At 49.7% G+C, this 17,691-nt stretch overlaps 1 protein-coding gene across 2 annotated transcripts in view; it reads right to left on the reverse strand.

The window, feature by feature from the left end:
- Positions 1-5,819, reverse strand: part of VPS13A (vacuolar protein sorting 13 homolog A) — a 320,730-nt gene extending 314,911 nt beyond the window's left edge. For both annotated transcript variants that reach the window (XM_069763032.1, XM_069763023.1), the window contains exon 1: positions 5,617-5,819. In XM_069763032.1, the coding sequence (XP_069619133.1) occupies positions 5,617-5,716 (100 nt within the window). In that variant the 5' untranslated portion in view covers positions 5,717-5,819. The remainder of the gene's footprint in view (positions 1-5,616) is intronic.
- Between the last annotated feature and the right edge of the window lie 11,872 nt (positions 5,820-17,691).

Genomic DNA, 17,691 nt, shown 5'->3' on the forward strand with positions numbered 1-17,691 from the left:
TGCACCGTTCATTGTGCCCCATAGATGCTCCACATAAATCTCTGCCGCCGCCGCCGCTGCTGCTGCTGCAATAAAAAAAAAAAACCACATACTCACCTCTCTTGCTTGCAGCTCCCGGCGTCTCGTTCCGGCGCCTCCATCTTCCCGGCGTCTCTGCGCTGACTGATCAGGCAGAGGGCGCCGCGCACACTATATGCGTCATCGCGCCCTCTGCCTGAACAGTCAGAGCGCAGACGCCGGGAAGATGGAGGCGCCGGCCGGGAAGATGGAGCGACGCTCGGCGGCTGGAACGAGGACAGGTGAATATGCTATACTTACCTAGTCCTGGCGATCCTCGCGCTGTCCCTCTGCCTGGTCTTCGGTGCCGCAGCTTCTTTCTCTATCAGCGGTCACCAGCACCGCTGATTAGAGGAATGAATAGGCGGCTCCACCCCTATGGGAGGTGGAGCCGCTTATTCATTTCTGTAATGAGCGGTACCACGTGACTGCTGAAGAGGGGAAGAAGCTGCAGCACGGAAGACCGTGGGACGGCAGGGACAGCGCGAGGATCGCTGGGACTAGGTAAGTATGCCTCAGCGCCCTCTCCCCCTCACCCGCCGACCCTGCCACCCACCTTGACTCGAGTATAAGCCGAGAGGGGCACTTTCAGCCCAAAATTTTGGGCTGAAAATCTCGGCTTATACTCGAGTATATACGGTAAGTGCTTTTTGCTTTTGTTGCTACTTTTTCTGTCCAGCTTGTCTATTCGTTTTTGCTGGAAGCTCTGAGACGCAAAGGGTGCACCGCCGTGCCGTTAGTTCGGCACGGTGGGTCTTTTTGCCCCCTTTGTGTGGTTTTTTGCTTTAGGGTTTTTTGTAGACTGCAAAGTTCTCTTTGCTATCCTCGCTCTATCTAGAATATCGGGCCTCACTTTGCTGAATCTATTTCATCCCTACGTTTGTCTTTTCATCTTGCTAACAGTCATTATATGTGGGGGGCTGCCTTTTCCTTTGGGGTATTTCTCTGAGGCAAGTCAGGCTTGTTTTTCTATCTTCAGGCTAGTCAGCTCCTCAGGCTGTGCCGAGTTGCATAGGTAGTGACAGGCGCAATCCACAGCTGCCTTTAGTTGTGTTTAGGATAGGTTCAGGTATTGCGGTCTACAGAGATTCCACGTCTCAGAGCTCGTTCTATTGTTTTTGGGTTATTGTCAGATCACTGTATGTGCTCTGATTGCTGGCACACTGTGTCACTGGATTGCCTACATAACAATAATGCATCTGTGTATAATGTCCTTGGTGATCACTGTATTTCCTGTACACTGACACTATATACAGATCTCATGTGTATAACGTCATTGGTGATCACTGTATTTCCTGTACACTATATACAGAGCTCCTGTGTATAATGTCACTGATGATCACTGTATTACCTTTACACTGACACTATTTACAGCGCTTCTGTGTATTATGTCACTGGTGATCACTGTATTACCTGTACACTATATACAGAGCTCCTGTGTATAATGTCACTGGTGATTACTGTATTACCTGTACGCTACATACTACTATACACTTTGCACAGCAGTACAAGGCAAACAATGACTGGACCACAGCACTTGTGCATCGCTATCATCACTTCTGTCAGCTGAAAATAGGTGTCAGAAACCTTTGTTGAAGCTGTATAGTGGCTTCTATTGTCAAAGGAAGTCACCATAATCTGCCAGATCCATTGCCCATTGCACAGCTATAACGTCCAACGACCCCAAATTGAGTCTCCGATACAGATATCCACAGATCCTTACTATGGCATCCCATTACTCCACAGACGGGTGCACAACCTGTGATCTGGGTGACTTTCTGTGTGGCCCTCCACTATCTGGTCACACACAGGAAGTAGAGGAGTATCAGGCAGCACCATAATGATGAGTGACCACATCATCATCAAGTTAGGGAGTAGATGAAGAAACGGCCATGCCCTGCGCGGCCACATTGTAGCTGATGGGAGAAGCCACACCCTCATGTGTGTCAGAGTCTCGCATTAACTACAATGGAGGAAGCAATATCTTCTTCCTTTCTGGATTGTGACGGGGAGAGAAGAGGACCCGTGGAGGTTATTAATGGCCGGTGCTTTACATGTTAGTGTGTCTGGGACACATCAGGTACGCTAACCGCCTGGGCACATGCCACAGCTGAGGTCCTATTACACTAACCGCCAGGGCACATGCCACAGCTGAGGTCCTACTACACTAACCGCCCGGGCACATGCCACAGCTGAGGTCCTACTACACTAACCGCCCGGGCACATGCCACAACTGAGGTTCTATTACACTAACCGCTCGGGCACATGCCACAACTGAGGTCCTATTACACTAACCGCTCGGGCACATGCCACAGCTGAGGTCCTACTACACTACCCGCCCGAGCACATGCCACAGCTGAGGTCCTACTACACTAACCGCCCGGGCACATGCCACAGCTGAGGTCCTACTACATTAACCGCTCGGGCACATGCCACAACTGAGGTCCTATTACACTAACCGCTCGAGCACATGCCACAGCTGAGGTCCTACTACACTAACCGCCCGGGCACATGCCACAGCTGAGGTCCTATTACACTAACCGGTCGGGCACATGCCACAACTGAGGTCCTATTACACTAACTGCTCGGGCACATGCCACAGCTGAGGTCCTACTACACTAACTGCCCGAGCACATGCCACAGCTGAGGTCCTACTACACTAACCGCCAGGGCACATGCCACAGCTGAGGTCCTATTACACTAACCGCCAGGGCACATGCCACAGCTGAGGTCCTACCACACTAACCGCCAGGGCACATGCCACAGCTGAGGTCCTACTACACTAACCGCCCGGGCACATGCCACAGCTGAGGTCCTATTACACTAACCGCCCGGGCACATGCCACAGCTGAGGTCCTACCACACTAACCGCCAGGGCACATGCCACAGCTGAGGTCCTACTACACTAACCGCCCGGGCACATGCCACAGCTGAGGTCCTACCACACTAACCGCCAGGGCACATGCCACAGCTGAGGTCCTATTACACTAACCGCCCGGGCACATGCCACAGCTGAGGTCCTACCACACTAACCGCCAGGGCACATGCCACAGCTGAGGTCCTATTACACTAACCGCCCGGGCACATGCCACAGCTGAGGTCCTACCACACTAACCGCCAGGGCACATGCCACAGCTGAGGTCCTACTATACTAACCGCCCGGGCACATGCCACAGCTGAGGTCCTACCACACTAACCGCCAGGGCACATGCCACAGCTGAGGTCCTATTACACTAACCGCTCGGGCACATGCCACAGCTGAGGTCCTACTACACTAACCGCCAGGGCACATGCCACAGCTGAGGTCCTATTACACTAACCGCTTGGGCACATGCCACAACTGAGGTCCTATTACACTAACCGCTCGGGCACATGCCACAGCTGAGGTCCTACTACACTAACCGCCAGGGCACATGCCACAGCTGAGGTCCTACTACACTAACCGCCAGGGCACATGCCACAGCTGAGGTCCTATTACACTAACCGCCCGGGCACATGCCACAGCTGAGGTCCTACCACACTAACCGCCAGGGCACATGCCACAGCTGAGGTCCTACCACACTAACCGCCAGGGCACATGCCACAGCTGAGGTCCTATTACACTAACCGCTCGGGCACATGCCACAGCTGAGGTCCTACTACACTAACCGCCAGGGCACATGCCACAGCTGAGGTCCTACTACATTAACCGCTTGGGCACATGCCACAGCTGAGGTCCTACTACACTAACCGCCAGGGCACATGCCACAGCTGAGGTCCTATTACACTAACCGCTTGGGCACATGCCACAGCTGAGGTCCTATTACACTAACCGCTTGGGCACATGCCACAGCTGAGGTCCTATTACACTAACCGCCAGGGCACATGCCACAGCTGAGGTCCTATTACACTAACCGCCAGGGCACATGCCACAGCTGAGGTCCTATTACACTAACCGCCCGGGCACATGCCACAGCTGAGCTCCTACCACACTAACCGCCAGGGCACATGCCACAGCTGAGGTCCTATTACACTAACCGCCCGGGCACATGCCACAGCTGAGGTCCTACTACACTAACCGCCAGGGCACATGCCACAGCTGAGGTCCTACTACACTAACCGCCAGGGCACATGCCACAGCTGAGGTCCTATTACACTAACCGCCCGGGCACATGCCACAGCTGAGGTCCTACCACACTAACCGCCAGGGCACATGCCACAGCTGAGGTCCTACCACACTAACCGCCAGGGCACATGCCACAGCTGAGGTCCTATTACACTAACCGCCCGGGCACATGCCACAGCTGAGGTCCTACCACACTAACCGCCAGGGCACATGCCACAGCTGAGGTCCTACTACACTAACCGCCCGGGCACATGCCACAGCTGAGGTCCTACCACACTAACCGCCAGGGCACATGCCACAGCTGAGGTCCTATTACACTAACCGCTCGGGCACATGCCACAGCTGAGGTCCTACTACACTAACCGCCAGGGCACATGCCACAGCTGAGGTCCTATTACACTAACCGCTTGGGCACATGCCACAACTGAGGTCCTATTACACTAACCGCTCGGGCACATGCCACAGCTGAGGTCCTACTACACTAACCGCCAGGGCACATGCCACAGCTGAGGTCCTACTACACTAACCGCCAGGGCACATGCCACAGCTGAGGTCCTATTACACTAACCGCCCGGGCACATGCCACAGCTGAGGTCCTACCACACTAACCGCCAGGGCACATGCCACAGCTGAGGTCCTACCACACTAACCGCCAGGGCACATGCCACAGCTGAGGTCCTATTACACTAACCGCTCGGGCACATGCCACAGCTGAGGTCCTACTACACTAACTGCCAGGGCACATGCCACAGCTGAGGTCCTATTACACTAACCGCTTGGGCACATGCCACAGCTGAGGTCCTACTACACTAACTGCTCGGGCACATGCCACAGCTGAGGTCCTATTACACTAACCGCTTGGGCACATGCCACAGCTGAGGTCCTATTACACTAACCGCTTGGGCACATGCCACAGCTGAGGTCCTACTACACTAACTGCCAGGGCACATGCCACAGCTGAGGTCCTATTACACTAACCGCTTGGGCACATGCCACAGCTGAGGTCCTATTACACTAACCGCTTGGGCACATGCCACAACTGAGGTCCTATTACACTAACCGCTCGGGCACATGCCACAGCTGAGGTCCTACTACACTAACCGCCAGGGCACATGCCACAGCTGAGGTCCTATTACACTAACAGCCCGGGCACATGCCACAGCTGAGGTCCTATTACACTAACCACCCGGGCACATGCCACAGCTGAGGTCCTATTACACTAACCGCCCAGGCACATGCCACAGCTGAGGTCTTATGTGCCACTTAATAGGACGTAGCCCAGCAGTGCTGCCAGATGGTCGTGAGGAATAAATCAGGCACACAATCCTGGCAGCCATGCCCGGCACAGCTGGCACTCCTCCTGTCAGTCCATGCGCTGGCCGGGGGTCTGCAGCCAGGGGGCACATATCACCTAGCAGTGCGCTGTTATGTACGGACACGGGTGTGTCACTCACCGCCCCATATGCCCAGCTTCAGCTGCGAGCTGTCCAGGTTCACCACATAGTCGCCCAGGAAGCGGTTCAGCACATCCACCACCACAGACTCAAACACCATGGTGGCTCCCTGCTCCCGGGTGTCACCCCGGAGTCCCCACCGCCCGCACTACTGCCGGGCCCGCCCCTCACTCCTCATGCGCAGTAAGCCCGGTCCTCCCTCCTCACTGCGCCGCCCACCTCGGCCATGTGTGTGTGGGAAAGTCACACAACTTGTGCTGTGCTGTCACAGGCAGGACGGGGGCGGCCATGACTAGCGCCAGGTGCCACCCCCGGCCGCTGACTTGTTGCTCATGGAGGGTGTGCTCTGCCCTCCACTGTGGCTGGCATGGGAAGCTGTGCCAACACCATGAGCGGAGAAAACAACAGGTCATAGGGCCTATCTTGCCCATGGCACTGCCACATACTCCTTCCGTTATTAGTTTCATTTGGGACATTAGCAGCGTCGGACTGGAGCACCTTGGGCCCACCAGAGAAAATCATTCTTGGGCCCACTATGTAGCTACATAGAAATAGATACAAGACCACCAATTGTGCGGTAAAACACGCTAATATCAGGCATAATATAAGGTAGTACGCATCTTAACCCCTTCATGACCCAGCCTATTTTGACCTTAAAGACCTTGCCGTTTTTTGCAATTCTGACCAGTGTCCCTTTATGAGGTAATAACTCAGGAACGCTTCAATGGATCCTAGCGGTTCTGAGATTGTTTTTTCGTGACATATTGGGCTTCATGTTAGTGGTAAATTTAGGTCAATAAATTCTGTGTTTATTTGTGATAAAAACGGAAATTTGGCGAAAATTTTGAAAATTTCGCAATTTTCACATTTTGAATTTTTATTCTGTTAAACCAGAGAGTTATGTGACACAAAATAGTTAATAAATAACATTTCCCACACGTCTACTTTACATCAGCACAATTTTGGAAACAAAATTTTTTTTTGCTAGGAAGTTATAAGGGTTAAAATTTGACCAGCGATTTCTCATTTTTACAACGAAATTTACAAAACCATTTTTTTTAGGGACCACCTCACATTTGAAGTCAGTTTGAGGGGTCTATATGGCTGAAAATACCCAAAAGTGACACCATTCTAAAAACTGCACCCCTCAAGGTGCACAAAACCACATTCAAGAAGTTTATTAACCCTTCAGGTGCTTCACAGCAGCAGAAGCAACATGGAAGGAAAAAATGAACATTTAACTTTTTAGTCACAAAAATGATTTTTCAGCAACAATTTTTTTATTTTCCCAATGGTAAAAGGAGAAACTGAACCACGTACGTTGTTGTCCAATTTGTCCTGAGTACGCTGATACCTCATATGTGGGGGTAAACCACTGTTTGGGCGCACGGCAGGGCTTGGAAGGGAAGGAGCGCCATTTGACTTTTTGAATGAAAAATTGGCTGCACTCTTTAGCGGACACCATGTCACATTTGGAGAGCCCCCGTGTGCCTAAAAATTGGAGCTCCCCCACAAGTGACCCCATTTTGGAAACTAGACGCCCCAAGGAACTTATCTAGATGCATAGTGAGCCCTTTAAACCCCCAGGTGCTTCACAAATTGATCCGTAAAAATGAAAAAGTACTTTTTTTTCACAAAAAAATTCTTTTAGCCTCAATTTTTTCATTTTCACATGGACAACAGGATAAAATGGATCCTAAAATTTGTTTGGCAATTTCTCCTGAGTACACCGATACTTCACATGTGGGGGTAAACCACTGTTTGGGCACATGGTAAGGCTCGGAAGGGAAGGAGCGCCATTTGACTTTTTGAATGAAAAATTATCTCCATCGATAGCGGACACCATGTCGCGTTTGGAGAGACCCTGTGTGCTTAAACATTGGAGCTCCCCCACAAGTGACCCCATTTTGGAAACTGGACCCCCCAAGGAACTTATCTAGATGCCTAGTGAGCACTTTAAACCCTCAGGTGCTTCACAAATTGATCCGTAAAAATGAAAAAGTACTTTTTTTTCACAAAAAATTTATTTTCGCCTCAATTTTTTCATTTTCACATGGGCAATAGGATAAAATGGATCCTAAAATTTGTTGAGCAATTTCTCCCGAGTACGCCGATACCTCATATGTGGGGGTAAACCACTGTTTGGGCACACGGCAGGGCTCGGAAGGGAAGGCGCGCCTTTTAACTTTTTGAATGGAAAATTAGCTCCAATTGTTAGCGGACACCATGTCGCATTTGGAGAGCCCCTGTGTGCCTATGCAATGGAGCTCCCCCACAAGTGACCCCATTTTGGAAACTAGACCCCCCAAGGAACTTATCTAGATGCATACTGAGCACTTTAAACCCCCAGGTGCTTCACAGAAGTTTATAATGCAGAGCCATGAAAATAAAAAATAATTTTTCTTTTCTCAAAAATGATTTTTTAGCCTGGAATTTCCTATTTTGCCAATGGTAATAGGAGAAATTGGACCACAAATGTTGTTGTCCAGTTTGTCCTGAGTATGCAGATACCCCATATGTGGGGGTAAACCACTGTTTGGGCGCACGGCAGGGCTCAGAAGGGAAGGCACGCCATTTGGCTTTTTAAATGGAAAATTATCTCCAATCATTAGCGGACACCATGTCGCGTTTGGAGAGCCCCTGTGTGCCTAAACATTGGAGATCCCCCACAAATTACCCCATTTTGGAAACTAGACCCCAAAAGGAACTAATCTAGATGTGTAGTGAGCACTTTGAACCCTCAAGTGCTTCACAGAAGTTTATAACGCAGAGCCATGAAAATAAAAAAAAAAAATTATTTTCTCAAAAATGAATTTTAGCCCGCAATTTTTTATTTTCCCAAGGGTAACAGGAGAAATTTGACCCCAAAAGTTGTTGTCCAGTTTCTCCTGAGTACGCTGATACCCCATATGTGGGGGTAAACCACTGTTTAGGCACATGCTGGGGCTCGGAAGTGAAGTAGTGACGTTTTGAAATGCAGACTTTGATGGAATGCTCTGCGGGCGTCACGTTGCGTTTGCAGAGCCCCTGATGTGGCTAAACAGTAGAAACCCCCCACAAGTGACCCCATTTTGGAAACTAGACCCCGAAAGGAACTTATCTAGATGTGAGGTGAGCACTTTGAACCCCCAAGTGCTTCACAGAAGTTCATAACACAGAGCAGTGAAAATAATAAATACGTTTTCTTTCCTCAAAAATAATTTTTTAGCCCAGAATTTTTTATTTTCCCAAGGGTTACAGGAGAAATTGGACCACAAAAGTTGTTGTCCAGTTTCTCCTGAGTACGCTGATACCCCATGTGTGGGGGTAAACCACTGTTTGGGCACACGTGGGGGCTCAGAAGGGAAGTAGTGACTTTTGAAATGCAGACTTTGATGGAATGGTCTGCGGGCGTCACATTGCGTTTGCAGAGCCCCTGGTGTGCCTAAACAGTAGAAACCCCCCACAAGTGACCCCATTTTGGAAACTAGACCCCCAAAGGAACTTATCTAGATGTGTGGTGAGCACTTTCAACCCCCAAGTGCTTTACAGAAGTTTATAACGCAGAGCCGTGAAAATAATAAATACGTTTTCTTTCCTCAAAAATAATTTTTTAGCCCAGAATTTTTTATTTTCCCAAGGGTTACAGGAGAAATTGGACCACAAAAGTTGTTGTCCAGTTTCTCCTGAGTACGCTGATGCCCCATGTGTGGGGGTAAACCACTGTTTGGGCACACGTGGGGGCTCAGAAGGGAAGTAGTGACTTTTGAAATGCAGACTTTGATGGAATGATCTGCGGGCGTCACGTTGCGTTTGCAGAGCCCCTGGTGTGCCTAAACAGTAGAAACCCCCCACAAGTGACCCCATTTTGGAAACTAGACCCCCCAAGGAACTTATCTAGATATGTGGTGAGCACTTTGAACCCCCAAGTGCTTCACAGACGTTTACAACGCAGAGCCGTGAAAATAAAAAATCATTTTTCTTTCCTCAAAAATGATGTTTTAGCAAGCAATTTTTTATTTTCTCAAGGGTAACAGAAGAAATTGGACCCCAGTAATTGTTGCGCAGTTTGTCCTGAGTATGCTGGTACCCCATATGTGGGGGTAAACCACTGTTTGGGCACACGTCGGGGTTCGGAAGTGAGGGAGCACCATTTGAATTTTTGAATACAAGATTGGCTGGAATCAATGGTGGCGCCATGTTGCGTTTGGAGACCCCCTGAAGTGCCTAAACAGTGGAAACCCCTCAATTCTACCTCCAACACACCCCTAACCCTTATCCCAACTGTAGCCGTAACCCTAATCACAACCCTAACCCCAACACACCCCTAACCACAACCCTAACCCCAACACACCCCTAACCCTAACCACAACCCTAATTCCAACCCAACTCTAAGGCTATGTGCCAACGTTGCGGATTCGTATGAGATTTTTCAGCATCATTTTTGAAAAATCCGCGGGTAAAAGGCACTGCGTTTTACCTGTGGATTTACCGTGGATTTCCAGTGTTTTTTGTGCGGATTTCACCTGTGGATTCCTATTGAGGAACAGGTGTAAAACGCTGCGGAATCCGCACAAAGAATTGGCATGCTGCGGAAAATACAACGCAGCGTTCCCGCGCGGTATTTTCCGCACCATGGGCACAGCGGATTTGGTTTTTCATATGTTTACATGGTACTGTAAACCCGATGGAACACTGCTGCGGATCCGCAGCGGCCAATCCGCACCGTGTGCACATAGCCTAATTCTAAAGGTATGTGCACACGCTGCGGAAAACGCTGCGGATCCGCAGCAGTTTCCCATGAGTGTACAGTTCAATGTGAACCTATGGGAACCAAAAATCGCTGTACACATGCTGCGGAAAAACTGCACGGAAACGCAGCGGTTTACATTCCGCAGCATGTCACTTCTTTCTGCGGATTCCGCAGCGGTTTTAGAACTGCTCCAATAGAAAATCGCAGTTGTAAAACCGCAGTGAAATGCGCAGAAAAACCGCGGTAAATCCACGATAAATCGGCAGCGGTTTAGCACTGTGGATTTTTCAAATCCGCTGCGGAAAAATCCGCATAGGACCAGAATACGTGTGCACATACCGAAACCCTAACCCTAGCCCTAACCCTACCCCTAACCCTAACCCTAGCCCTAACCCTACCCCTACCCCTAGCCCTAACCCTACCCCTACCCCTAACCCTACCCCTAACCCTACCCCTAACCCTACCCCTAACCCTACCCCTAACCCTAGTTCTTACCCCAACCTTAGTGAAAAAAAAAAAAATTCTTTATTTTTTTTATTGTCCCTATCTATGGGGGTGACAAAGGGGGGGGTCATTTACTATTTTTTTTATTTTGATCACTGAGATAGGATATATCTCAGTGATCAAAATTCACTCTGGAACGAATCTGCCGGCCGGCAGATTCGGCGGGCGCACTGCACATGCGCCCGCCATTTTGGAAGATGGCGGCGCCCAGGAAAGAAGACGGACGGACCTCGGGCGGCCAGGTAAGTATAAGGGGGGGGAGATCAGGGCACGGGGGGGGCGTCGGAGCACGGGGGGGTGGATCGGATCATGGGGGGGGGTGGATCGGAACACGGGAGGGAGGATTGGAGCACGGGGAAGGATTGGAGCACGGGGTGAGGGATCGCTGTGCGGGGGGGGTGGATCGGAGCACGGGGGGGGGGTCGCTGTGTGCGGGGGGGGGATCGGAGTGCGGGTGGGTTTGATTGCAGCACAGGGGGTGTGATTGGTGCACGGGGAAGCGGACAGGAGGACGGGGGAGCGGAGCACAGGACGGAGGGGAGCGGACCACAGATCGGGGGGCTGGGGGGGCGATCGGAGGGGTGGGGTGGGTGCACATAAGTGTTTCCAGCCATGGCCGATGATATTGCAGCATCGGCCATGGCTGGATTGTAATATTTCACCAGTTTTTTAGGTGAAATATTACAAATCGCTCTGATTGGCAGTTTCACTTTCAACAGCCAATCAGAGCGATCGTAGCCACGAGGGGGTGAAGCCACCCCCCCTGGGCTAAACTACCACTCCCCCTGTCCCTGCAGATCGGGTGAAATGGGAGTTAACCCTTTCACCCGGCCTGCAGGGACGCGATCTTTCCATGACGCATATGCTGCGTCATGGGTCGGAATGGCACCGACTTTCATGACGCAGCGTATGCGTCAAAGGTCGGGAAGGGGTTAATTATGTAGCAGGGGTTGGGGTAGCCCCCTCATAGCATATAATGTAGCCTCCCACAGACTATAATGCAGCCCCCCCTCCCTCATAGGGTATAATACAGCACCCCACAAATTATAATGCAACCCCCTGATAAGGTATAATGCAGCCACCCCATAGACTATAATGTAGCTTCCTCATATGGCATAATGCAGCCCCTCCGCAGAATATAATATATCCTCAGAGTATAATGCAACCCCACATAGAATATACTGTAGCCCCCTCATAGGGCATAATGCAGCTCCCCTCATATAGTATGATGTAGCCACCTGAGAGAATGTAGCCCCCACATATACTAATGCAGCCCCTCCAGAGAATATAATGTAGCCCCCTCAGTATAATGTCAACCCCTCATAAGGCAGCCCCCCATAGAATATACTGTAGCCCCTCATAGGGCATAATGCAGCTCCCCTCAAATAGTATGATGTAGCCCCCTCAGAGAATAATGCAGCCCCCACAGAATTATAATGTAGCCCCCTCATTGGGTATAATGCAGCCCCCTCCACCATCATCATTGTTCTCACCCTCCACCATTGTACTCATTACCACATCCATCATTGTCTCCTCCCCCACCACCACCATTGTCCTTTCCACCACTACCATCTTTGTCCTTTACACCACAACCATCATTGCTTTCTTCCCCACCATCATCATTGCCTCCCCTACCACCATCATCATCATTGCCCCCACCACCATCATCATCATTGCCCCTACCACCATCATCATTGCCCGTACCACCATCATTGCCCCCACCACCATCATCATTGCCCCCACCACCATCATCATTGCCTCCAGCACCACCATCATTGCCCCCAGCACCATCATCATTGCCCCCACCACCATCATCATTGCCTCCAGCACCATTATCATTGCCCCCACCACCATCATCATTGCCTACAGCACCATCATCATTGCCCCCACCACCATCATCATCATCGCCTCCAGCACCATCATCACTGGCTGCGGGGCCCCTGGAGCAGTGGGGGCCCTAGGCAGCTGCTGGCCAATATGCCAGCAGGTGTCAGTGCCTGGGCCCACCGGAGAATCCTCCGGTTCTCTGGTGGGCCAGTCCGACCCTGGACATTAGGTAATTGCATGAAAAGCAATTCCCATTCAGAACAAAATGGCGACCAGTGCTGGCTGAGCCAGAGCAGTAATCCTCATTACTAATGGCGACCAGTGCTCGCTGAGCCACAAGCAGTAATCCTCATTATTAATGGCGACCAGTGCTGGCTGAGCCAGAGCAGTAATCCTCATTATTAATGGCGACCAGTGCTGGCTGAGCCAGAGCAGTAATCCTCATTACTAATGGCGACCAGTGCTGGCTGAGCCAGAGCAGTAATCCTCATTATTAATGGCGACCAGTGCTGGCTGAGCCAGAGCAGTAATCCTCATTATTAATTGCGACCAGTGCTGGCTGAGCCAGAGCAGTAATCCTCATTATTAATGGCGACCAGTGCTGGCTGAGCCAGAGCAGTAATCCTCATTATTAATGGCGACCAGTGCTCGCTGAGCCAGAGCAGTAATCCTCATTATTAATGGCGACCAGTGCTGGCTGAGCCAGAGCAGTAATCATTATTAATGGCGACCAGTGCTGGCTGAGCCTAGAGCAGTAATCCTCATTATTAATGGCGACCAGTGCTCGCTGAGCCACAAGCAGTAATCCTCATTATTAATGGCGACCAGTGCTGGCTGAGCCAGAGCAGTAATCATTATTAATGGCGACCAGTGCTGGCTGAGCCTAGAGCAGTAATCCTCATTATTAATGGCGACCAGTGCTCGCTGAGCCAGAGCAGTAATCCTCATTATTAATGGCGACCAGTGCTGGCTGAGCCAGAGCAGTAATCCTCATTATTAATTGCGACCAGTGCTGGCTGAGCCAGAGCAGTAATCCTCATTATTAATGGCGACCTGTGCTGGCTGAGCCACAAGCAGTAATCCTCATTATTAATGGCGACCAGTGCTCGCTGAGCCAGAGCAGTAATCCTCATTATTAATGGCGACCAGTACTGGCTGAGCCACAAGCAGTAATCCTCATTATTAATGGCGACCAGTGCTGGCTGAGCCAGAGCAGTAATCCTCATTATTAATTGCGACCAGTGCTGGCTGAGCCAGAGCAGTAATCCTCATTATTAATGGCGACCAGTGCTCGCTGAGCCACAAGCAGTAATCCTCATTATTAATGGCGACCAGTGCTGGCTGAGCCAGAGCAGTAATCATTATTAATGGCGACCAGTGCTGGCTGAGCCTAGAGCAGTAATCCTCATTATTAATGGCGACCAGTGCTGGCTGAGCCAGAGCAGTAATCCTCATTATTAATGGCGACCAGTGCTGGCTGAGCCAGAGCAGTAATCCTCATTATTAATGGCGACCAGTGCTGGCTGAGCCAGAGCAGTAATCCTCATTATTAATTGCGACCAGTGCTGGCTGAGCCAGAGCAGTAATCCTCATTATTAATGGCGACCTGTGCTGGCTGAGCCACAAGCAGTAATCCTCATTATTAATGGCGACCAGTGCTCGCTGAGCCAGAGCAGTAATCCTCATTATTAATGGCGACCAGTACTGGCTGAGCCACAAGCAGTAATCCTCATTATTAATGGCGACCAGTGCTGGCTGAGCCAGAGCAGTAATCCTCATTATTAATGGCGACCAGTGCTGGCTGAGCCAGAGCAGTAATCCTCATTATTAATGGCGACCAGTGCTGGCTGAGCCACAAGCAGTAATCCTCATTATTAATGGCGACCAGTGCTGGCTGAGCCAGAGCAGTAATCCTCATTATTAATGGCGACCAGTGCTGGCTGAGCCACAAGCAGTAATCCTCATTATTAATGGCGACCAGTGCTCGCTGAGCCAGAGCAGTAATCCTCATTATTAATGGCGACCAGTGCTGGCTGAGCCACAAGCAGTAATCCTCATTATTAATGGCGACCAGTGCTGGCTGAGCCAGAGCAGTAATCCTCATTATTAATGGCGACCAGTGCTGGCTGAGCCAGAGCAGTAATCCTCATTATTAATGGCGACCAGTGCTCGCTGAGCCACAAGCAGTAATCCTCATTATTAATGGCGACCAGTGCTGGCTGAGCCAGAGCAGTAATCCTCATTATTAATGGCGACCAGTGCTGGCTGAGCCAGAGCAGTAATCCTCATTATTAATGGCGACCAGTGCTGGCTGAGCCACAAGCAGTAATCCTCATTATTAATGGCGACCAGTGCTCGCTGAGCCACAAGCAGTAATCCTCATTATTAATGGCGACCAGTGCTCGCTGAGCCACAAGCAGTAATCCTCATTATTAATGGCGACCAGTGCTGGCTGAGCCACAAGCAGTAATCCTCATTATTAATGGCGACCAGTGCTCGCTGAGCCAGAGCAGTAATCCTCATTATTAATGGCGACCAGTGCTCGCTGAGCCAGAGCAGTAATCCTCATTATTAATGGCGACCAGTGCTCGCTGAGCCAGAGCAGTAATCCTCATTATTAATGGCGACCAGTGCTGGCTGAGCCAGAGCAGTAATCCTCATTATTAATGGCGACCAGTGCTCGCTGAGCCAGAGCAGTAATCCTCATTATTAATGGCGACCAGTGCTCGCTGAGCCAGAGCAGTAATCCTCATTATTTATGGCGACCAGTGCTCGCTGAGCCAGAGCAGTAATCCTCATTATTAATGGCGACCAGTGCTGGCTGAGCCTAGAGCAGTAATCCTCATTATTAATGGCGACCAGTGCTGGCTGAGCCAGAGCAGTAATCCTCATTATTAATGGCGACCAGTGCTGGCTGAGCCAGAGCAGTAATCCTCATTATTAATGGCGACCAGTGCTCGCTGAGCCAGAGCAGTAATCCTCATTATTAATGGCGACCAGTGCTCGCTGAGCCAGAGCAGTAATCCTCATTATTAATTGCGACCAGTGCTCGCTGAGCCAGAGCAGTAATCCTCATTATTAATGGCGGCCAGTGCTGGCTGAGCCAGAGCAGTAATCCTCATTATTAATGGCGACCAGTGCTCGCTGAGCCAGAGCAGTAATCCTCATTATTAATGGCGACCAGTGCTGGCTGAGCCACAAGCAGTAATCCTCATTATTAATGGCGACCAGTGCTGGCTGAGCCAGAGCAGTAATCCTCATTATTAATGGCGGCCAGTGCTGGCTGAGCCAGAGCAGTAATCCTCATTATTAATGGCGACCAGTGCTGGCTGAGCCACAAGCAGTAATCCTCATTATTAATGGCGACCAGTGCTCGCTGAGCCAGAGCAGTAATCCTCATTGTTAATGGCGACCAGTGCTGGCTGAGCCAAGGGCAGTAATCCTCATTATTTATGGCGACCAGTGCTGGCTGAGCCACAAGCAGTAATCCTCATTATTAATGGCGACCAGTGCTGGCTGAGCCAGAGCAGTAATCCTCATTATTAATGGCGACCAGTGCTGGCTGAGCCAGAGCAGTAATCCTCATTATTAATGGCGACCAGTGCTGGCTGAGCCAGAGCAGTAATCCTCATTATTAATGGCGACCAGTGCTCGCTGAGCCAGAGCAGTAATCCTCATTATTAATGGCGACCAGTGCTGGCTGAGCCTAGAGCAGTAATCCTCATTATTAACCCCTTCAAGACCCAGCCTATTTTGACCTTAAAGACCTTGCCGTTTTTTGCAATTCTGACCAGTGTCCCTTTATGAGGTAATAACTCAGGAACGCTTCAACGGATCCTAGCGGTTCTGAGATTGTTTTTTCGTGACATATTGGGCTTCATGTTAGTGGTAAATTTAGGTCAATAAATTCTGCATTTATTTGTGATAAACACGGAAATTTGGCGAAAATTTTGAAAATTTCGCAATTTTCACATTTTGAATTTTTATTCTGTTAAACCAGAGAGATATGTGACACAAAATAGTTAATAAATAACATTTCCCACATGTTTACTTTACATCAGCACAATTTTGGAAACAAAATTTTTTTTTGTTAGGAAGTTATAAGGGTTAAAATTCGACCAGCGATTTGTCATTTTTACAACGAAATTTACAAAACCATTTTTTTTAGGGACCACCTCACATTTGAAGTCAGTTTGAGGGGTCTATATGGCTGAAAATACCCAAAAGTGACACCATTCTAAAAACTGCACCCCTCAAGGTACTCAAAACCACATTCAAGAAGTTTATTAACCCTTCAGGTGCTTCACAGCAGCAGAAGCAACATGGAAGGAAAAAATGAACATTTAACTTTTTAGTCACAAAAATTATCTTTTAGCAACAATTTTTTTATTTTCCCAATGGTAAAAGGAGAAACTGAACCACGAAAGTTGTTGTCCAATTTGTCCTGAGTACGCTGATACCTCATATGTGGGGGTAAACCACTGTTTTGGCGCACGGCAGGGCTTGGAAGGGAAGGAGCGCCATTTGACTTTTTGAATCAAAAATTGGCTCCACTCTTTAGCGGACACCATGTCACGTTTGGAGAGCCCCCGTGTGCCTAAAAATTGGAGCTCCCCCACAAGTGACCCCATTTTGGAAACTAGACACCCCAAGGAACTTATCTAGATGCATAGTGAGCACTTTGAACCCCCAGGTGCTTCACAAATTGATCCGTAAAAATGAAAAAGTACTTTTTTTTCACAAAAAAATTCTTTTAGCCTCAATTTTTTCATTTTCACATGGGCAACAGGATAAAATGGATCCTAAAATGTGTTGGGCAATTTCTCCTGAGTACACCAATACCTCACATGTGGAGGTAAACCACTGTTTGGGCACATGGTAAGGCTCGGAAGGGAAGGAGCGCCATTTGACTTTTTGAATGAAAAATTATTTCCATCGTTAGCGGACACCATGTCGCGTTTGGATAGCTCCTGTGTGCCTAAACATTGGCGCTCCCCCACAAGTGACCCCAT

The sequence above is a fragment of the Ranitomeya imitator genome, chromosome 1 (genome assembly GCF_032444005.1).
Source record: "Ranitomeya imitator isolate aRanImi1 chromosome 1, aRanImi1.pri, whole genome shotgun sequence".
Lineage (NCBI taxonomy): Eukaryota > Metazoa > Chordata > Amphibia > Anura > Dendrobatidae > Ranitomeya > Ranitomeya imitator.